General features: G+C 43.4%; 1 protein-coding gene across 1 annotated transcript; it reads right to left on the reverse strand.

The window, feature by feature from the left end:
- Positions 1-769: 769 nt before the first annotated feature.
- CALHM2 (calcium homeostasis modulator family member 2) lies at positions 770-18,147 on the reverse strand. Its single transcript, XM_029610299.1, has 3 exons — positions 18,059-18,147; positions 12,685-13,296; positions 770-6,101 (listed from the first exon to the last, which is right to left on the reverse strand). Exons 2-3 carry the CDS (start codon positions 13,225-13,227, stop codon positions 5,685-5,687), a joined length of 960 nt encoding a protein of 319 aa, XP_029466159.1. The 5' UTR covers positions 13,228-13,296; positions 18,059-18,147; the 3' UTR covers positions 770-5,684.
- Positions 18,148-19,474: the final 1,327 nt, after the last annotated feature.

Raw genomic sequence — 19,474 nt, forward strand, 5'->3', positions numbered from 1 at the left:
AATCTTCTTTTTTTTTTTTTTTTTATATATAAGTGCAATCACAAGCCCCAGTCACCAATCTATTGTTGGAAGAATCTCCAACCCCAACAAGGTCATTGTTTCATTTGCTGAAAACAGGCTTCCTCAGGGGGACTTGGATATTTGTTGTCCCAAATTGTCTTTACAAATATACTTCATTTATCCTTTGGAAAATGCTTACAGGCAAGCTTTGAAGATGGATGTGTAAATATTTAAAGCAACTATTATTTAGGCTAGCATATTTTGGGTGTTCAGATGTTTTGTATGTTTATATTTTGTTTTCTATGTTTTTGTGACCTATTTTTGATATTTTATGTTTAGTTTTTTGTATTTTTGTTTCTTTTGGTGGTATATGTATGGGTAGATATGCAATATGCTGGAATTTTAATCAGTAATTTGTGTGTACAAATACATGTGTGGTCTTTATGAAATTCACTTTATTATTAAAAAATGTTTTCATTTTTCTAAAAAAAAAAAACCCCCAAACTATAAAATTTGTTCTGAAAAGTATATCTTGGGTCTTTTTGAACACGATTTGTTTATATACATAGATAACCCTGATTCAAAATCTAAATGTTTCAAAAAATTTGTTTTCAAAAACTCAATTATTTTATTGATTTCTTATACACATAATACACAGGCTATTCAACCACTCCCCATAATTAAAAAAAATCCATACACACCTACTCATACCATACTTTGGTGAAGTATGAATGGTATGAGTGGGTGTGTATGGATTTTTTTTAATTATGGGGAGTGGTTGAATAGCATGTGTACAAGAAATCAATAAAATAATTGTTTTGAAAACAAATTTTTTGAAACATTTAGATTTTGATTCAGGGTTATATTATATATATTTTTGTATACTGCTGTTTTTATGTATACCCTGTAACTGGGAGGGTGCCAGACTGGATTTTTTTCTTTCTCTCTCTATATATAGATAGATATGTATATGAATCCATTGTTATAACTCATATACTACAAATACACAGAACCATTGTTATTACCTGTGTTATCCCACATTCAGCCCTACTTAACAGGGAAAAAAGGAAGGACATCAGCAAAAATTAATTTTCTGGGAGGGAGGGAAGATCATCACATAATCTGCTCCCCCCTCCATCCCGCCTCAATAGTGGCAAGGGCTTTCCTTCCACCTAGATGACCTTCAGGTGGCCGTTTCTTAAGTGGATGTGTAATGCACACACCTTAGTATGTCGCGTCTAAAGTCGGAACATTATTTTTTTTCTGTTCTAAGGTGGTTTAACCTGGACACCAGGGCTCTTACTAAAGCTTCATCAGCCATTAAAAAGAGCTGGCAAACATCCAGCGGTGTGGCATGCAACCTGAATCCAAGTCACACGTCTACGTCTGATCACAGTCCAGATGGAATTCTAGAGTCCTGCTATGGAACTCCTGAAATCAAATCCGAAGGTGGGTGCATTGAGGATGGCGGGCATTTCATCCACCTGGCTGGTGGTTTGCATTTCTTGTTAAATATTGATTTAAACTGAAATCTTTCAGCCAATTTATTTCACTTTTGGGGGGGGGAGCAAAGAATTATCCAAAAAAAGTAAAAAAATACGTTTTAACAATGCTTTTGTATCATCTGCAGTTCCTCTCAACGTGCCTGTTTACAGCTTGCCACAGGGAATACAGCTGCTTTAGGCAGCCAGAATGGAAACTCTTGCTGGAGCATTCTCGCTCAGATTCTGCCCATTTATAAATGCTTCCAGATCCAGACTTTCTAAAGTCGTGTGATTGCCGTGTTGGGCCTCTTGGACGCGTAAGAAGATGAACAAAGCCTCTTGTTAGGACCTGGGCTCATATTGGTTTGACCCGATGGAAGGGAGCATTGCTCTCGAAAGCTAGTCAGAAATGTATTACAGTTAGTGGTTGGTTGACTTTTACTGCTCAGAATAAAGGTAGAGTTTACGAAAATGTGTATGTTTTTATAATTATATAATGAACAATAAATATCTCCATGGGGCCTCGGTGCATTCTTAGCCTTTTGCTTCTGAAATGGAAAGAAGCCCGCCTTAGAATAACAATCGCACACACCATTTAAAATAACAGGAGAGAAGAGCCATATCAAAAGGTCCAAAAAAGTATAAACGTTATAAGAAGCCAAATGTATGAGGGCAAAAAAGAAACGGGAACGAAGGACAACACCGAAGAAGGACACCGTGGAGCCAAGAGCGAGGTAAGTTAATATCGAGAAGGGTCGAGCTGGTGCGGCTCCTTTCTTTTCTTCTGATCTGTTGCGTTTTATTACACGTTAAAAATGTTTAAAACCATCATGATATTAAAAAATGCTATAATCTAACCACATGTTGAAATGACAACACTCCACCCTTACACGAGACAGCAGGTGCCTTAAATGGCACTCACCATCTTATTTTGGGGATAAAGAAGTCCCCAGAGAAATGGAATCAGGAGAATTTGGAGTTTTGTGGATAAAATTTCCCCTTCGGAGCACAAAGTGCAGGAGTATGAAATGTGCTGCCCTTTCCCCATGTCCTAATGCACTGTGTAACAGTCAATAACACGTTTTAGCCTTAATGATCAGGAAATCTCTATTCTGAAGCATTGGCAGATAACAGATGTACTGAAATTGTGACCCTATGCATTTGGAATTGTCTATACCATGAAGCCCCTGTGGCCTAAGGCCTCCTGCCACCTTAGCTCCTTAACTCGAGTGCTCACCAGAAAAGGCCTTTTAAGGTCAATTTGAAAGCCTGGTGTGTGCCAAACCCGGGAGATACGTGCACAAGTTGGGCTGGCGCGCACTGAACGGATTTTAAAAGCCACCCGAGTGCTCGCGTACTTGCCGTTACGCGCACAAATGAAAAGTTAAAAAAAGGGGCGGGGCATGGGCGTTCCTGGATTTCACATTGAAATCCGTGCAGAAATACTTATACGTGCAGGCGCGTGCCGGGGGTCCCCTGCCGCGTAACTTTACTTCTGCTATGGATGATGTGCAAGTAATAAAATAAAGACAACTAGATCGGTGGGATTTTAAGTGTCGTGGCTAACGGGGGAGAAGGAAGGCTATAATACTGGGTGGGGGAGGGGGGGCGCTGGAATTCCTATTCTTTACCTGGGCGAACCGGGAGCAAACTAATAAACCTGGTAATGGCGTCAGCGTGCGTGTCTTTTAAAATCCCCCCACTGATGCGGTAGAAGCAGAATTTACATGCACAGGCGCAAGTCCACTTAAAATTGCGTGCACCTGTGTGCGTGGTCAGGATATTTTATAACACGCATGCATGTATGTTATAAAATGGCTGTGTCCCTGGGCATGGGCCAACAAACGCGCACATGTGTACCCGCGCGCCTGTTTAAAAGTTACCGACTTTGTTTGCCATCTCTGTTTAATAATAGAAAACATTCTCTCATGCCAAACAGGTCAAGAGTAGACCGCATCTGCATTTTGAAGAGAATGACAGTCCATACGTGTTTTGATTAGACATTACATTGGTCATGAGATCTTTCTTGCTGTTACATGGTTTCTGTTCCTAGTGACTACTGTCCCCCAGATATTATTTAATTTTGCCTTACAAATGAATTGCTCTAGCAAAGACATTCAGCACCAGGAACATTTACCAACCAGAGGCAGGCCATGACCCGTGGACAGGGGATAGCCATTTGAAGAAGGCAATGCATCTAATTAAGACTGCATAAATTAACTAGTAAGAGTTTGGCCATTTTGCCCTTATTTAATACCAGTTTAGTCTAAAGAAAAACAAAATTACATTCTATATAGTTGTTGCCATTTCTTCACAAAAGACCAGGACCATTAAGCATATTAGGCGTTCGCCTAGGGTGCCAGATATGGATGGGGCGCTGTACTCTGATGCACGGCTGGTAAGTTTGAAATGTAAGGAGGCTGGAGAGTTGCGTGCAGCGACAGAGCTGGGGAGAGATTGTTGCGAATGGAGCACGGAACATGCCCCTGTGCTGCAGCATGACCTGCACAACCCTAGAGCTTGCCGTGGTCCATGCCCCTGGCAGGCGAGTGTATCCGTGCATGGGCTGAGGCATGGCTGAGGACTAGGAACCAGGAACAAGGTGAAGACTTGGAATCAGGAACACTCAAAGGCCTCACTGAACCTGCATTCTCCCAGTGTGAGACCCAGCAAAGCAATGTTGGTCACTGGGGTAGCCCTCCAGCCACTCCGAAAGCCCTTACGGACTCGCCACTTGGGAACGGCTTGTGCATCAGGACAGATGACGATGAGGACTAAAGATGACTTTGAAGACTTGGACGAGACAAAGGCACTGAAGATTTGGCAACATGAGAAGCTCTGGGAGAGCCCTATACTGCTGCGCACCCTAAACAACCCGAAGGCTGGTCATGGACTATGAAAATAGCAGCGCAGGCACTGAGAAGGTCCAGCACCACTGCATGCCCTACACAATCCGAAGGCTGGTCACAGACCATGACAACAGCGGTGCAGGTGTTGGACTCAGGAACAAGGCGGAAGCTGGAACAAAGACTGGGGACTGGACTCAGGAACTCAGATTCAGGAACTTGGACTTAGACTCAGGTTTTAAAAACAAGGAAGGACTTCTGAAGGCTTGAACCAGCAACAAAGTCTCTGGACAGGATACGGACCAGAAACAGGACTTAGGAGATTCAGGAACCAACACGATGAGACCAGGAATGAAGACATGGGACCCAAAAGCAAGGCATGAAACTCAAGAATGAAGACAAAAACTGGAACATCAGGAATTTGACCAAAGACTTGGACAGGACCCTGGACACAGAAACGTGCTGAAGACAAGGAACACTGGAGCAGGAACATGAGCCAGGAGCCAGGAGCAGGAAACATAATGAGAGACCAGGAACAGTAAGAATATTAATGATCACAGGAACAAGGAAGACCTTTACTGTAGATGAAATAATCGGGAAGGGCTGCAGAACTCTTCCTGCCTTGGACCCTTTAAATAGTAAGCAGTGGTTGCGTGCGCGCCTAGGAGAATGGCAGGGTCAGAGAAGGATGTCGATGGCCCTCTGGCTGCGAGGGTCATGGTGGCATCTCTCCCATCACAGGAGTAGCATCGGGACTGTGGTGTCAGATCTCTGGCACTCAGAGGCAAGGGCAGCGTCCAGCCAGCATCAGAAGCTGGTGCAGGAATTAAGAACGACAGCACAAGATTGCACCAGAAGGTGAGTGAGCTGTTGCAGGGCCCTTCTACATGTGGAATCACAACAGAGATCATGTGTGTGAATGGCGACGAAGCTGGAGGTGTGAGAGAGAGAGAGAGAATATGATGTCATAATGACATCACCACTTAGGGTGGCTGGACACCCTTGTACTGACACCACAAAAGATATTTACTTTATTTGATTTAAAGGGTCTAGAAATACGGGTCAAAGTACCCAGCTTTATCATCCATGGATTTCTCCTCACCACATGACCATTCAGGAGCTAGCGAGATTATGCAACTTGAGTGTTACCTATGTTGGCCTCCACCCCACTCCACTATCCTCATATCCATGAAGCCAATTGTGCTACCTGTGATATTCCTGCAGGGCGAGTTGAGATTTATAATGCTACTGGTGGACAACTGCACTTTGCATGCAACCCTCGGATACCCTGGGATACCTGTATGTACAGTAAAGTGATATGCTCTTTTGTCTCTTCCCTACATGACTAAATATCTTAAACAGCAAGAAGAGCTAGCTCCTTGCTTTCAAAGTCTGACCCATTTCTCATTAGTCCTTTTGCCCACTTGTGAAGTCGACTGTACAGCGGAACCCCTTTATTCTCTCGGTATAGATATACTCCCGTAATCTCGTTCCACTGAAGACTTGTTTGGACATCTTCCATTGGGAATTCCTTGACAAGTTCCTTATCTTCGTTATTTAGGGCCACAAAGCCAAAAAACTTTTTGACGTTAGCAGCAGCCAGGATCTTGGCATGGACATCAGCAGTGTGGTGGAAGAGCTGGCTTTCAACAGAGCGATACTGGGACCAGTATTCCTCTTGGTGGTAACTTAGCGGTGAGCAGCAACGCTGCATACACTTAGACAAGAATATGGTTACTGCAACTGTTCCAAGCAACAGCCATCCAAGGAGCTAAGGAAAGAACCACAAATATTCAATCAATTTTAATAAGTTCATTCTGGACAACATTTTGCAAAACATTTTGTCCAACCAGGACAGTGCCTGTCTGGCTTGATAATACTTTGTAGTGGCCCAAGCAGTTGTCCGGAAATCTGATCTTGAGTGTAAGGGTCTTACTGCTGCTAGGACCTATCACTTTGTGCTTTCAGCAGCTGCTCTTGTAATGTTAGATCATCCTGCTCACCAACAGGAAGTAGGGGTACAAGCTGAATTGACTACCCTGCAGCTGCACACACAAAATGGATAGTCCCCAGAAGGCAGTAGGAGCCTCACATTCAAAATATGATGACTGCAACATCATTTGTGCCCCAAAATTATTGCTCATGCCATTCATGTGAACACTCTTACCTAATACATTGGACAAAAAAGCTGTTTCTTTATTTTGCCATTTAAAAATTAGGTTTATGTTAAAAAAAAATTATAGTGCAGGAAAGAGTTCTGCCATCAGTATGAAAGAGAACAAAAAATAGGTGATGAAAAATGGAACAGAAATGCAGATCTCTGCATGTTTATGTGGAGGTATGAATGAGAAAATGCGGTTTTGCCTTGGAGCAGCAGGTAATCGCAATAAAGTTATTTTAAACAGCATATTTCCATTGTCGCAAAACTCCACCAAGATACTGTAAGACATGGTGAAATGGAAATGTTGGTGAAACAATGCTGACGTTATAGTGTTAAAAAATGGTGCAACAATCTGAATTCATTTGTGTGCATATATATCCTCTAGTTAGTAATACTGCTTCAAAGACTGAATCATTTTATTATGCAAAAGTTACACCATGGTGCTTGTGTTTCTGTTGTACAAGAGTAGATTAAAACATACCAACAGGCTATATGAGCTATGTTTGATTTCATGGCCGTAAAGTTTTGATAAGTAAACAGCATGGAATCTATCGACCTTTTGGGATCCTGCCAGGTACTTGTGACCTGGATTGGCCACTGTTGGAGACAGGATCCTGGGCTTGATGGATCTTTGGTCTGATCCAGTATTGCAAAATATATGTTCTTATGATGTAGGTCCATCTCTGGGTTTAAACTACAGACTGCAATCTGCAATGTGTCCTTTCTGCATGTTTAGTGCAAGCAGAAGTGCTATCAATTCCAGATATCCTAGTAAAGCATTGAGTTTGCAAGGGACTCAAACATTCGTGAGAAAGGCATTGGTCGTTTCTGAGGCAAAGAATGCTGGTCCTGGAGCCTAGTTATTATAATTATCATTATGAATATTTTCAGGCAAGTTCACACTGAGCAGCATGAAATATTAACCGATTGTGTTCTCTGCCGTTACCAGAAACCCTTTCGTACATGTACTGTATACACAGACATAAACTCAAACCCAAGCAGACTAACCCAAACTCATTCCCAATCTAACAGAGAAATGTAGTAGATGAGGACCAATTATCCCATCCAGTCTGCCTGGCTGGTTCCGTCTACACTGCTTTGGCTAAGGATATCTCCCAGCTGTCAGCCATACAAGCTTGAACACCTGCAGGACATCGCTCCTTATCAAAGACAGTTTTGTTGTCTGCCCTATCTGGTTTTCTACCGCTCTGGGTAGATGAGCATACAGATTTCCATGCTTTTCCACCCAGGCCCCTCAACCTCCTTGTATTTTACCCAACCTCTTAACCCTTTATGTCCCATTCCCCTCTACACCCGTCCCAAGCATGCTTAAATTATTGTCTCAGTGCTGGTTTCTACAAGCTCTGCTGGTAGGTAATTCCAGGCATCTGCCAGCCTCTCAGTAAAGAATTATTTCCTCTCAGCTTCCAGCTTGTCCTTCAACTTCATATCATATCATTCCTTGAATTTCTTTTTGAATGGAAAATGCAATCTTTCACTGAAGCCTGCTAAATATCTGCATGTTTCTACCCTATCCCCTTTCCATTCTTTCCTCTAGGGAAAACATTTTGAGTGCCTTAAGCCTCCCCGTGTAGGGTCTGTGTTGCAAGCCCTGTATCATTTTAGTAGCCCTTCTCTGAGATGCTTTACTCTCGCGTATGTGGAGGCACACAGGACTAATCACTCTGGGCTGAATTTTCAAAAGCATTTATAATAGCCACCTCTTACAATGTTATTATATATATATATAATTATCTGATCTTCATTTTCCTTCTTACTCCAAGTTATTGATTTCCTTGTTACATGTAACTGCTTTTCTGCACTATTGTTCTAATTGTAAAGTTTATTATAATTGCACCCCTGTTTCTTGTGAACCAGCATGATGGGACTACCGTCTTGAATGTTGGTATATAAAAAACTTAAATAAATAAAATAAATTTACAAGCATAAAGTGCGGTTTGATGCACGTAAACAGACTTTTGGAAATTTTCCAGGGGGAGGGGAGGTGCGTGTAAAAGTACGCGTAGAAGCGATTTAAGAACACATGAATATGCCATACTGGGTCAGACCAAGGGTCCATCAAGCCCAGCATCCTGTTTCCAACAGAGGCCAATCCAGGCCATAAGAACCTGGCAAGTACCCCAAATTAAGTTTATTCCATGTAACCATTGCTAATGGCAGTGGCTATTCTCTAAGTGAACTTAATAGCAGGTAATGGACTTTTCCTCCAAGAACTTATCCAATCCTTTTTTAAACACAGCTATACTAACTGCACTAACCACATCCTCTGGCAACAAATTCCAGAGTTTAATTGTGCATTGAGTAAAAAAGAACTTTCTCCGATTAGTTTTAAATGTGCCTCATGCTAACTTCATGGAGTGCCCCCTTAGTCCTTCTATTATCCAAAAGAGTAAATAACCGATTCACATCTACCCGTTCTAGACCTCTCATGATTTTAAACACCTCTATCATGTCCCCCCTCAGCCGTCTCTTCTCCAAGCTGAAAAGTCCTAACCTCTTTAGTCTTTCCTCATAGGGGAGCTGTTCCATTCCCCTTATCATTTTGGTAGCCCTTCTCTGTACCTTCTCCATCACAATTATATCTTTTTTGAGATGCGGCGACCAGAATTGTACACAGTATTCAAGGTGCGGTCTCACCAAGGAGCGATACAGAGGCATTATGACATTTTCCGTTTTATTCATCATTCCTTTTCTAATAATTCCCAACATTCTGTTTGCTTTTTTTGACTGCCGCAGCACACTGAACCGACGATTTCAATGTGTTATCCACTATGACACCAAGATCTCTTTCTTGGGGTGTAGCACCTAATATGGAACCCAACATTGTGTAATTATAGCATGGGTTATTTTTCCCTATATGCATCACCTTGCACTTGTCCACATTAAATTTCATTTGCCATTTAGATGCCCAATTTTCCAGCCTCACAAGGTCTTCCTGCAATTTATCACAATCTGCTTGTGACTTAACTACTCTGAACAATTTTGTATCTACAAATTTGATTATCTCACTCGTATTTCTTTCCAGATCATTTATAAATATATTGAAAAGTAAGGGTCCCAATACAGATCCCTGAGGTACTCCACTGCCCACTCCCTTCCACTGAGAAAATTGTCCATTTAATCCTACTCTCTGTTTCCTGTCTTTTAGCCAGTTTGCAATCCACGAAAGGACATCGCCACCTATCCCATGACTTTTTATTTTTCCTAGAAGCCTCTCATGAGGAACTTTGTGAAACGCCTTCTGAAAATCCAAGTGTACTACATCTACAGGTTCACCTTTATCCACATGTTTATTAACTCCTTCAAAAAAGTGAAGCAGATTTGTGAGGCAAGACTTGCCTTGGGTAAAGCCATGCTGACTTTGTTCCATAAACTAGCATGGGGCTAGCATTTAGGAGCAGACGTTCAAGTTTTGAAAGCAGAGCTTGCAAATCTTCTCGCACACGTTTACACCTGCTAGCGAACAACAGTAAATGTGCACATATGGGTCGCTCTGGGTTCTACACGTACCGACTCATTTTCAAAGCAGACTTATGAACCTAAGTTTGTTTTGAAATGCGGACTGAAGTCTGCGGGCACTTTCTAAGCGCTCTATTCTAAAATCGTTCTCCTAATCAACATAACAGTATAAACTGATTCTAGCTTTGCCAGGTCCATAGCAATGATCCCTAAAGATCAGAGAGATGGATCAAGAGAGAGCATGCTAGATGTAGTGTGCTTGGATTTCAGCAAGGCCTTTGACACGGTTCCACACAGAAGACTTATAAATAAATTGTGCACCCTTGGTATGGATCCTAGAGTGACTGACTGGGTTAGAAAGTGGCTGAATGGGAGGCAACAAAGGGTAGTGGTAAATGGAGATCTCTCTTAGGTAGGGGTTGCTACTAGCGGTGTGCCTCAGGGATCGGGAAAGGCTTGTCTTTTTTTCCAATGATACCAAAATCTGTAACAGGGTAGACAGCCTGGAAAGAATGGAAAACATGAGGAGGGATCTAGTGAAACTTGAGGAATGGTCTAAGATCTGGCAGCTAAGATTTAATGCTAAAAAATGCAGAGTAATGCATTTAGGGTACAAAAAACCAAGGGAAAGGTACAGCATAGGAGGTGAAATTCTTCTAAGCACAAACGGGCAGATACAGTAAACCACGAGGGAGAGCGGGCGAGCACAGGCCATTCTCCTGTGCGCACAATTCAGTAACTTAATTTATTTAAATTAGGGCCCGCGGTAAAAAGAGGTGCTAGGGACACGCTAGTGTCCCTAGCGCCTCTTTTTTGACAGGAGCGGTGGCTGTCAGCGGGTTTGACAGCCGACGCTCAATTTTGCCGCTGTCGGTTCTCAAACCTGCTGACAGCCACGGGTTCGGAAACCGGACGCTGGCAAAATTGAGCATCTGGTTTTCAACCCACGAGCCGCGGGTCCATTTTAAATTTTTTTTTTATTATTTTTAACTTTTTTTTTAACTTTTGGGGCCACTGACTTAATATCGCTATGATATTAAGTCGGAGGGTGCACAGAAAAGCAGTTTTTACTGCTTTTCTGTGCACTTCCCCGGTGCCAGCAGAAATTAATGCCTACCTTTGGGTAGGCGCTAATTTCTTAAAGTAAAATGTGCGGCTTGGCCGCACATTTTACTTACTGTATCGCGCGGGAATGACTAATAGGGCCATCAACATGTATTTGCATGTTGCGGGCGCTATTAGTCTTGGGGAGGTTGGACGCACGTTTTCGACGCGCTATTACCCCTTACTGAATAAGGGGTAAAGCTAGCACATCGAAAACGCGCGTCCAAATGCCAGTTAACAGTGCGCTCCACCAGAGCGCACTGTACTGTATCGGCCTGAAAGGAAGAGCGGGATGTGGTGGTGATTGTATCTGATGATCTTAAGGTGGACAAACAGGTGGATAAAACGACGGTAAAAGCCAGAAAGATGCTTGACTGTATAGGAAAAGGAATGGTCAGCAGAAAAAGGGAGGTGATATTGTTCCTATATAGGAATCTGGTGAGAATTCACTTTGAATATTATGTACAATTCTGGAGACCGCACCTTCAAAGGATATGAACAGGATGGAGTCAGACCAGAGGGTGGCTACTAAAATGGTCAGTGGTCTTTGTTCTAAAGCATAAGGGGACAAATGTAAAGATCTAAACATGTATACCCTAGACTAGAGGAAAGGCGAGATAGGGGAGATATGGTAGAGACATTCAAATATCTCAAAGGTTTCCATGCACAGGAGGTGAGCCTCTCAACAGAAAAGAGGCTCTAGAATGAGGGGTCATGAGATGAGGGTGAAAGGGGGTAGATTCAGGAGTCATCTTAGGAAATATTTCTTTTCAGAGGAGGGTGGTGGATGTGTGGAACAGCCTCCCAGTGGAGGAGGTGGAGACACAACCAGTATCTGAATTCAAGAAAGCATGGAATAAATACAGGGGATCTCTAAGGAAGTGATGAGAATTATAATGCTAAATGAATTGGATGGATGGGCAGACTGGATGGGCATATGGTCTTTTCCTGCTGTCATGTTTCTAGATTTCTATTTTTTTTAAAATAAAGTTTAAATAGGAAAAGGGACATTTTCTCAAAGTGAGCTTAATTTTTTTAAATTATCTTCTCCTTTTTCTGACTATTAGTGGACAACTGGACAGGGTGCAGTCTGTAGTATCCCCGTGTGTTTCAGAAATCAAGACAGAGATTCAAAAACTGAACTAGGCAGCTAGTGCAACTGCTCTCATGCTTCCTTGACATGTGGGTGAGGGTGTGGGTGTGGCTGTGTGGAACCTGATCCCTTGGCCCCAGGCAGTTAGGTAGTGCTATCCCCAAAGCCTGGGGTGGAGTATAAACAGAACTGAATTAGGAAGTGCAAACAAATCCTGGCCAGAATTCTCGGGACATCTCTCATCGGAATGGAATGGAAGTGTCGCATGAGAGAAGCCTTAAATGTTGCTTCCATCCCATGGCATTCAAGTTGCATGCACCAAGTTGCATGCACCAAGTTGCATGCACCATCTTCAGCCCATCACACAGTCACCTGTGTGATGGGCTGGGCCTACTGGCTGAGGTCTGCACTTGGGTCTTTTTTGCCAAAGCATGTACTTCTATTATGCAAACACAAGCACAGCCTACTAATTTGCTCTTTTACACCAATGCATTATTGGAAGGAAAAAAACATTACCTGAGACTCATATTTCAGTCTTCTTATGACTTCTTCCTTAAAACTTAGAACTTCCTCTGGGGTATCCTTACAGGGAAACCTGGCCATAGTCTCAGCTCCGTGACCAGGCGGAAAGTTGTCTAAGGCCTCAGGCTTTAAGAATTCACTTAGGGCACAAGCGTAGGCCTCCCCTCGGAGCAGGGAAATGACGGACCAGGTGATGGGGGCCACGGCAGCCCGGCCCACGATGGATCCGACCAATAAGAAGATGGCTGGGGTCGTACAGTTCTTGGCCCCTCTCCTCCGGCATTCTGCCACGAAGTTCCACGTGTGGTTGTTCAGAATCACTCCAATGATGAACAAGACCAGGGCAGGGACTCCAATTGCCGCCAGCCCGTACAGGTAGTTCCTCGCTGGAGAGCAGGGGCAGTGAAAGGCAACTACAGAAAAGAGCTCCTGGCTGCCCACGGTCCCCAGCGCCACCAGACCATTGAATATCATGACATCTTTGCTTTTGAAGAACAGGGAGAGGAATCTGAAGTTTTCTGCTATCAGGGCCGCCATTTTGCCTCAAATATGCTTCCTGTTGTTGTATTAAAATTCCTACAATATTTGATGTCTTTTTCCTTCACACTGGAAAACAGTAAAAATACAATACACACATACACACTTATATATATATATACACAAATTCTAGCTATTTATAAAGTTGAACTCCCATTCAATTATATAAACATCTTTATTGAATCTTCATATTTATGATTAAATCACTATACAAAATCATACCCATGAAAATGCTCTTAATAAGCATATATATATATATTTTTTTTTCTCAAGTCCATTTATCACATTATTTCTGTCATGATATTTTGTAAGTTTCCTCTGCAAATTATGTTATACAATCCTGCCCTAACTTGTCTGTAGTTTCAGTGCGATCTTCCCCGGACCATAAACTGAAGTCGCCTATAAAGTCCCAGTGATCCAGGAAGCACCAAAGAGACGTTTGGTACACAGAGTTCTAACAAGTGGCAGAACCCCCTCCCCATTAAAAAGCAGGGATGCCATCATATATGTAATCTTACTGTAGTAACATAAAGCCGCTCTGGAAGGGATTTAGGAACATTTCAGATATCATACATATTCATCGTGAGCTTCCGTTTTAAGATTGTTATCTGGAAATCTAATCTGTTGTGTTCTCTTAGATCATTTCTCTAAGAACCAGATATACTGGTTGGGACTTTTTTTTCCCCCGCAGACACGTAGGGGATAACTTTCAAAGCCATTCACGCAGACAAATCATGGGTTCGCGTGCGTAAATGGCGCCATCTAAAATTGCATGCTTCCTTGACATGTGGGTGAGGGTGTGGGTGTGGCTGTGTGGAACCTGATCCCTTGGCCCCAGGCAGTTAGGTAGTGCTATCCCCAAAGCCTGGGGTGGAGTATAAACAGAACTGAATTAGGAAGTGCAAACAAATCCTGGCCAGAATTCTCGGGACATCTCTCATCGGATGTGCATAGGGTTGTGCACCTAAAAATATGCTCTTAATCCAGTTTCACGAATACTTTTATGAGCACAAAAAAACAGACATTCCGGGGGGGGGGGGGGGGGGGGGGGGGGGGGGGGGGGGGGGAGATGGACAGAGTTGGGATTACGCACATATCTTCAATTTTAAACAATCTATGTGTAAACCAACCTGCACGAGTTCTGCGCACCGCTTTGGGCAAACCTTCTAAAGGATGGGGAGATGACACTGAAGTGTTTGTTTTATTTTATTTATTTATTCCAAACTGTGGGTGGGTTAGTTTACACCCATTGGGCCGGATTTTAAAAGGGTTACGCACATTAAGTTATGCGCGTAACCCTTTTAAAAACCCCCTGCGTGCGCCGAGCCTATTTTGCATAGGCTCGGCGGCAGCGCGCAAGCCCTGGGACGCGTTGTAAGTCCCGAGGCTTCGCAAGGAGGGCGTTTTGTCGGGGGTTGTGCCGGGTGGGCGGCGCGATTTTTTGGGCGTTCGGGGGGCGTGCCGGGGGTATGGTGCCGGCCCAGGGGCGTGGTCAAGGCCTCCGGACCAGCCCCCGGGTCGGGTGATAGCGCGCCAGCAGCCTGCTGGCACGCACAGAGTTATGCCTACCTCCGGCCGGTGTAACTTTGCCAAAAAAGGTAGGGGGAAGGGTTAGATAGGGCCGGGGGGGTGGGTTAGGTAGGGGGAAGGGAGGGGAAGGTGCAGGAGGGGGGTAGAAGGAAAGTTCCCTCCGAGGCCGCTCCGATTTCAGAGCGGCCTCGGAGGGAACGGGCAGCGCGCGCAGGGCTCGGTGCACGCAAGTTGCACAAATGTGCACCCCCTTGCGCGCGCCAACCCCGGATTTTATAAGATACGCGCGGCTACGTACTTTAGTTCGAGCACGCGTAGATTTAGAAAATCTACCCCATTATTTTGGCTAATTTCCAGTGCCTTCTTCGACGCATAAATTGGCTTTGAAAATCGCCTGGCTACTAAGCTGACCTAAAGACCTACCACAATTCAGTACCATAAATAGACTATGGGTCTTGTTTCTCTGTGTACGGGGGGAAAAAGCAACGTAAATGAATCAAGCTTTGCATGTGAAAAATCCGTGCAACCGGAGCATCCATCTAAAACACCAAGTAATTTATGGCCCAATGGTGGCCTTACCGCAGCAGTACTAGCTACTCATTAGAAACTACATACAATTACATTAAACACTTAAATTAAATTATGCTTTGATGTGATTAGGTGGGATTGCTGCTATAATTATTATTAATGTATATCTTTGATGTGTAATTAAAAAGGAAACTAAAGAAAATGTAGTGAAATTCATGTTTTACACTACCTGTATGGGACATTATTGCATCTAAAATTTTATCAGCCTACTATTTATTTATTTATTTATTTATTGCGGATTTTTCTATACCGACATTCATTTAGTGAAAAACATCACATCGGTTTACATTCAACAAGAAAGATTGTAGATACTAGAGCCCTGCGCTCGTCACAGCCTGCATTGCTTGAGATTCCTTCACCTTGAGTCGCACTTTTATATATGACACAAGAATGCACCTTCTCTGTTGCTGGTCCCACTCTCTGCAATTCTTTTCCGGTTGAAATTAGACAGTGAGATTCAGTAAAGAATTTCAGAAAACAAGTTAAGACCTTTTTGTTCAAATTGGCTTGATTTTAAACTTTGTTTTATTTCATTTGTTTTTTTTATTTCTGTCTATTTTACTATTAATCCTCATTTATTTTCATTTTATTTCTATCAATCTGTTTTATGGGTAGCTTATATTTTATTATGTATTTACTTTATATTGTATTAGTGTTATTTGTAATTTTATGACTGTATTCTTGTTCACCGCTTAGGCCTATTTTTTTTTTTTTTTTTAGTGTTAAGCGATTCATAAATTCCAATAGAAGTAAATATATCTTTCCTTTGTTACTTGCTGGAAAATAGATAGAGAGTGATATCACACTAGAACCTGAAATCTCCCTTTCCCATCCCCAACACATAAAGCCTGAACTTCTTCCCATCCCCAACACGTAAAGCCTGAACTTCTTCCCATCCCCAACACGTAAAGCCTGAACCCTTGTCCATCAAGACATAGATGCCTTCCCCCCTGACTCTGTTACCATCCCATCCAGGCAAAACCTGACCCCACTTTTGCAGTGTTATTATTTATCTGCTTCCCAATTGATCTTTTTAGTAAAATCTTTGCAGATCATCTTGAAGTGCAATTTCCACTGTATTGCTCCTGTTATCACCCTATAATTAAAGTGTCACTCTAGTTCCACAATGTAAATTAATTGTGGTCACCGAATGACCTTATTCTCATTTGATAATGTGCCTCGGAAAAGCATATTACTTGACAAATAAAAATGATTTTTCATGTTGAGCTGAAGCTACTAAGAAAAAGTTGTGGGGTCTTTGTGTTTTCAACTGCTTGCCTTCCCTTCTCTCAGGCCTCTTGGTGGACCTGTTTGAACCTGCCCCAGTCCTAGCCAGATTTTCAGGAAAGGTGTTTATGAAATAGCAAAAGCATAATTGCTTTTACAGTTGTGAAAATCGAGATTTAAAAAAAAAAAAAAAAGCTACAAGCAGCTCATGCAGTCATCTTAGCATTGTTTCTCACCGCGTGGACCTGCGGCTTTGGTAAACACTGTAAAAGGTCGTGCCAGAAGAAGACACCAAGAAAAGGAGGCAAGGACTGAGAGCCGGCTAACCCGACACTGCTCCTAGGCCTGCCCGCTGAACCAGATGTGTAGGCTTGCGGTTCTGACTTTTCCATTTCCGGAATAAGAGACATGCAGTGGCGCCCCGGCGTCATTGTCTAAGTGTCTTCTAGACTAAAGCATGCCCTGCCACAAAACCAGGGATCGTCTTTCTTTAAAGAAAAAACGCAACAAATCTTGTATGGGAAGAGTTACAGTGAGCACAGGTAGAGGAACTGGTTACACAGCTACCGATGGCTTAAGTGAGATCGGAAGCCTTTGGATCCTGCAGAGATCCGGCTTTTGCACTGCGGGAGATTCGCGGTCCTCATTCTCGGTTCCGATCCGGCACGGGAGGACCGGTCAGCTCTTACCCTCCCACCAGGTCCTGACCTTTTGTGCCCTTCATGTCACGCAGACACATTTCAGTCTTACACGAGGACACAAGAAGGGGCGGAATCAGCTCCAGTCTGAAACTTGTGAGCCCTCAAGCCTTGCTCTCAATAAACGGATTTGGTATATTCGCGGGTGTCATCATCAGTGCATCCGGAAGGGTTTTTGTTTTTTTTTAATTTTATTTTACTGAGGCATTATGTGTTACTTTTTGTAAACCTCTCCGGGTGAAACGTTTTGTTGGAGGAAGGCGGTATATAAGTGCACCAGGCCAGAGAAAGCCAGGGACGCGTAATAAGGGATCCTGGCTCTTTCCTGTTATGCTGGGAACGAGAAAGGAAAGACCGTGTCACTCCCTCCTAGTTCAGCTAGAAAAATAGTTTAATCCCAACCAGATGTTCGCAAGCGCACCGCTGGGAACTGAAATCTAAGTTTATGAACGCATCCCCAGCTCCCCATTTCCAGCTGATATTGATGTTTATAGTTCGGCTAAAATCGAAACATTCTATTGGCGTTCGAATATAATCCAAACATTCTATTGGCGTTCGAATAACCCAAACATTCTATTGGCGTTCGAATAATCCAAACATTCTATTGGCGTTCGAATATTCCAAACATTCTATTGGCGTTCGAATAATCAAAACTAGTTTGGGAGGATCGGGCAGAAGAAGAAAAGGTTCCGCCACGCCAAAGCGATTTCAAGAGCGGCTGCTGCTTCCCTTCTTGGCAGCCTCCGCCCGCGGATGCGCATTGTGCAGGGGGTAAGGTAAGCGCTTACCTGCGGCCAGGTGGCTGGGGGCTCGCTGTGATCCCCGCACATCCGTCTTGAACTCCATCCCCTGCTGTCAAAAGTTTGGCGGAGGAAAGGGCGGGGCCGATGGCGGGAGGACGGTGACGTCGGCCCAGGAGTTCCTGGAGGCTGAGCCCATTGGCGGGCGGGCAGGCAGGGGAGCGGGGGCTCGTCCATCTGCGGCACGGGTCGGGAAGCGGATAGCGCGGCCGCCGACTCTGCGCCAAAGTTACCAAAGTTTCTCTCCCCCCTGCAGGTGGGTCGTACTCGAAAGTTACACTGTACGCACCAAACAAAACGTGCATGTTTGTTCTTGGAATATTTTAAAGGCAGTGGATTTCTCTTCGATCCACGCCCCCTGGCATATTAAAAAAAAAAATGTACGTATTCGGTGTGTAAGACTTCATTAAACCTGTGTCCACTCCAGATTTTCTGGGCATTTATGTGGGCGGGGGTGGCCAAGAGGAGTCGGACGGGTATTTGGGTTTTTTTTTTTCGGGATTCATTTGTTCCATCAGGGTGTGCACACAATTGTCATCCCTTAATAACTTTTTTGTTCTGCTTCTGTTCTTCATCTGATCCACATCACATTTTTATCACATTTTATTCCATGAGGAACATCACAGGTTATTATTAGGGGGATCCATGTATTCCACAAATATGTATGTGTAATTATGTCTCCTAATTATTTTTTGGCAAAATATGCCACTTAATAAAATGTTTGTTTTCAAATGTTCCACAGGAAACTTCAGGACATAGGTGGGAATGAGGATTCTGATTGGATTTTTTTTTCTTTTTTTGATCCATGTGTAACCTGAGCCACAGGTTACTGACCAGTATAGAGAGAGACCCTGTTATCGAGGTTCATCCGGAGGTTAGTTAATTCTGTCCACCTCAGAGCTCTTTCAGGGTGCAAGTCTCTCCTACAATGAGAGGGGTACTGAGGGGGGTAGCTGTGGCATAGCTCATGCAAAAGTCAGGAGCTGTGTTTTTTAGGATTTTCCTTCCTGTTCAGAGAAAGGAGAGCATAGGGGGATATGAAAATGGGGTGTTGTAAATGATTGAACAGCCAAAAGCTTTTATGTTGTTTTTTTTTATATATTATGTATGTTCTGAGGTACCCCGCCCCAAATGTTGGAAGGATGAGTAACAAATATTTATATATATATATATATATATATATATATAAAAAAGTAAATATCAATTGGAGGGGGTGAACCCATCACCTGAGTGGAGTGTTAGCCTATGCCGCCACTCTCAAGAGCCACGACCACTGGTTTTGTCTTGCTCGGCCCGTCAACCATCTGTACACCCCCAAAGCTCAACCAGAGTTGGTTCCGCCATCGGCGTTCAAAACCCTGTCTGGACTGCAGGATGTGCTACCATCCAAGACTGGTGCAATGC

This window comes from Rhinatrema bivittatum, chromosome 7 (assembly GCF_901001135.1).
Source record: "Rhinatrema bivittatum chromosome 7, aRhiBiv1.1, whole genome shotgun sequence".
NCBI classification, from domain to species: Eukaryota; Metazoa; Chordata; class Amphibia; order Gymnophiona; family Rhinatrematidae; genus Rhinatrema; species Rhinatrema bivittatum.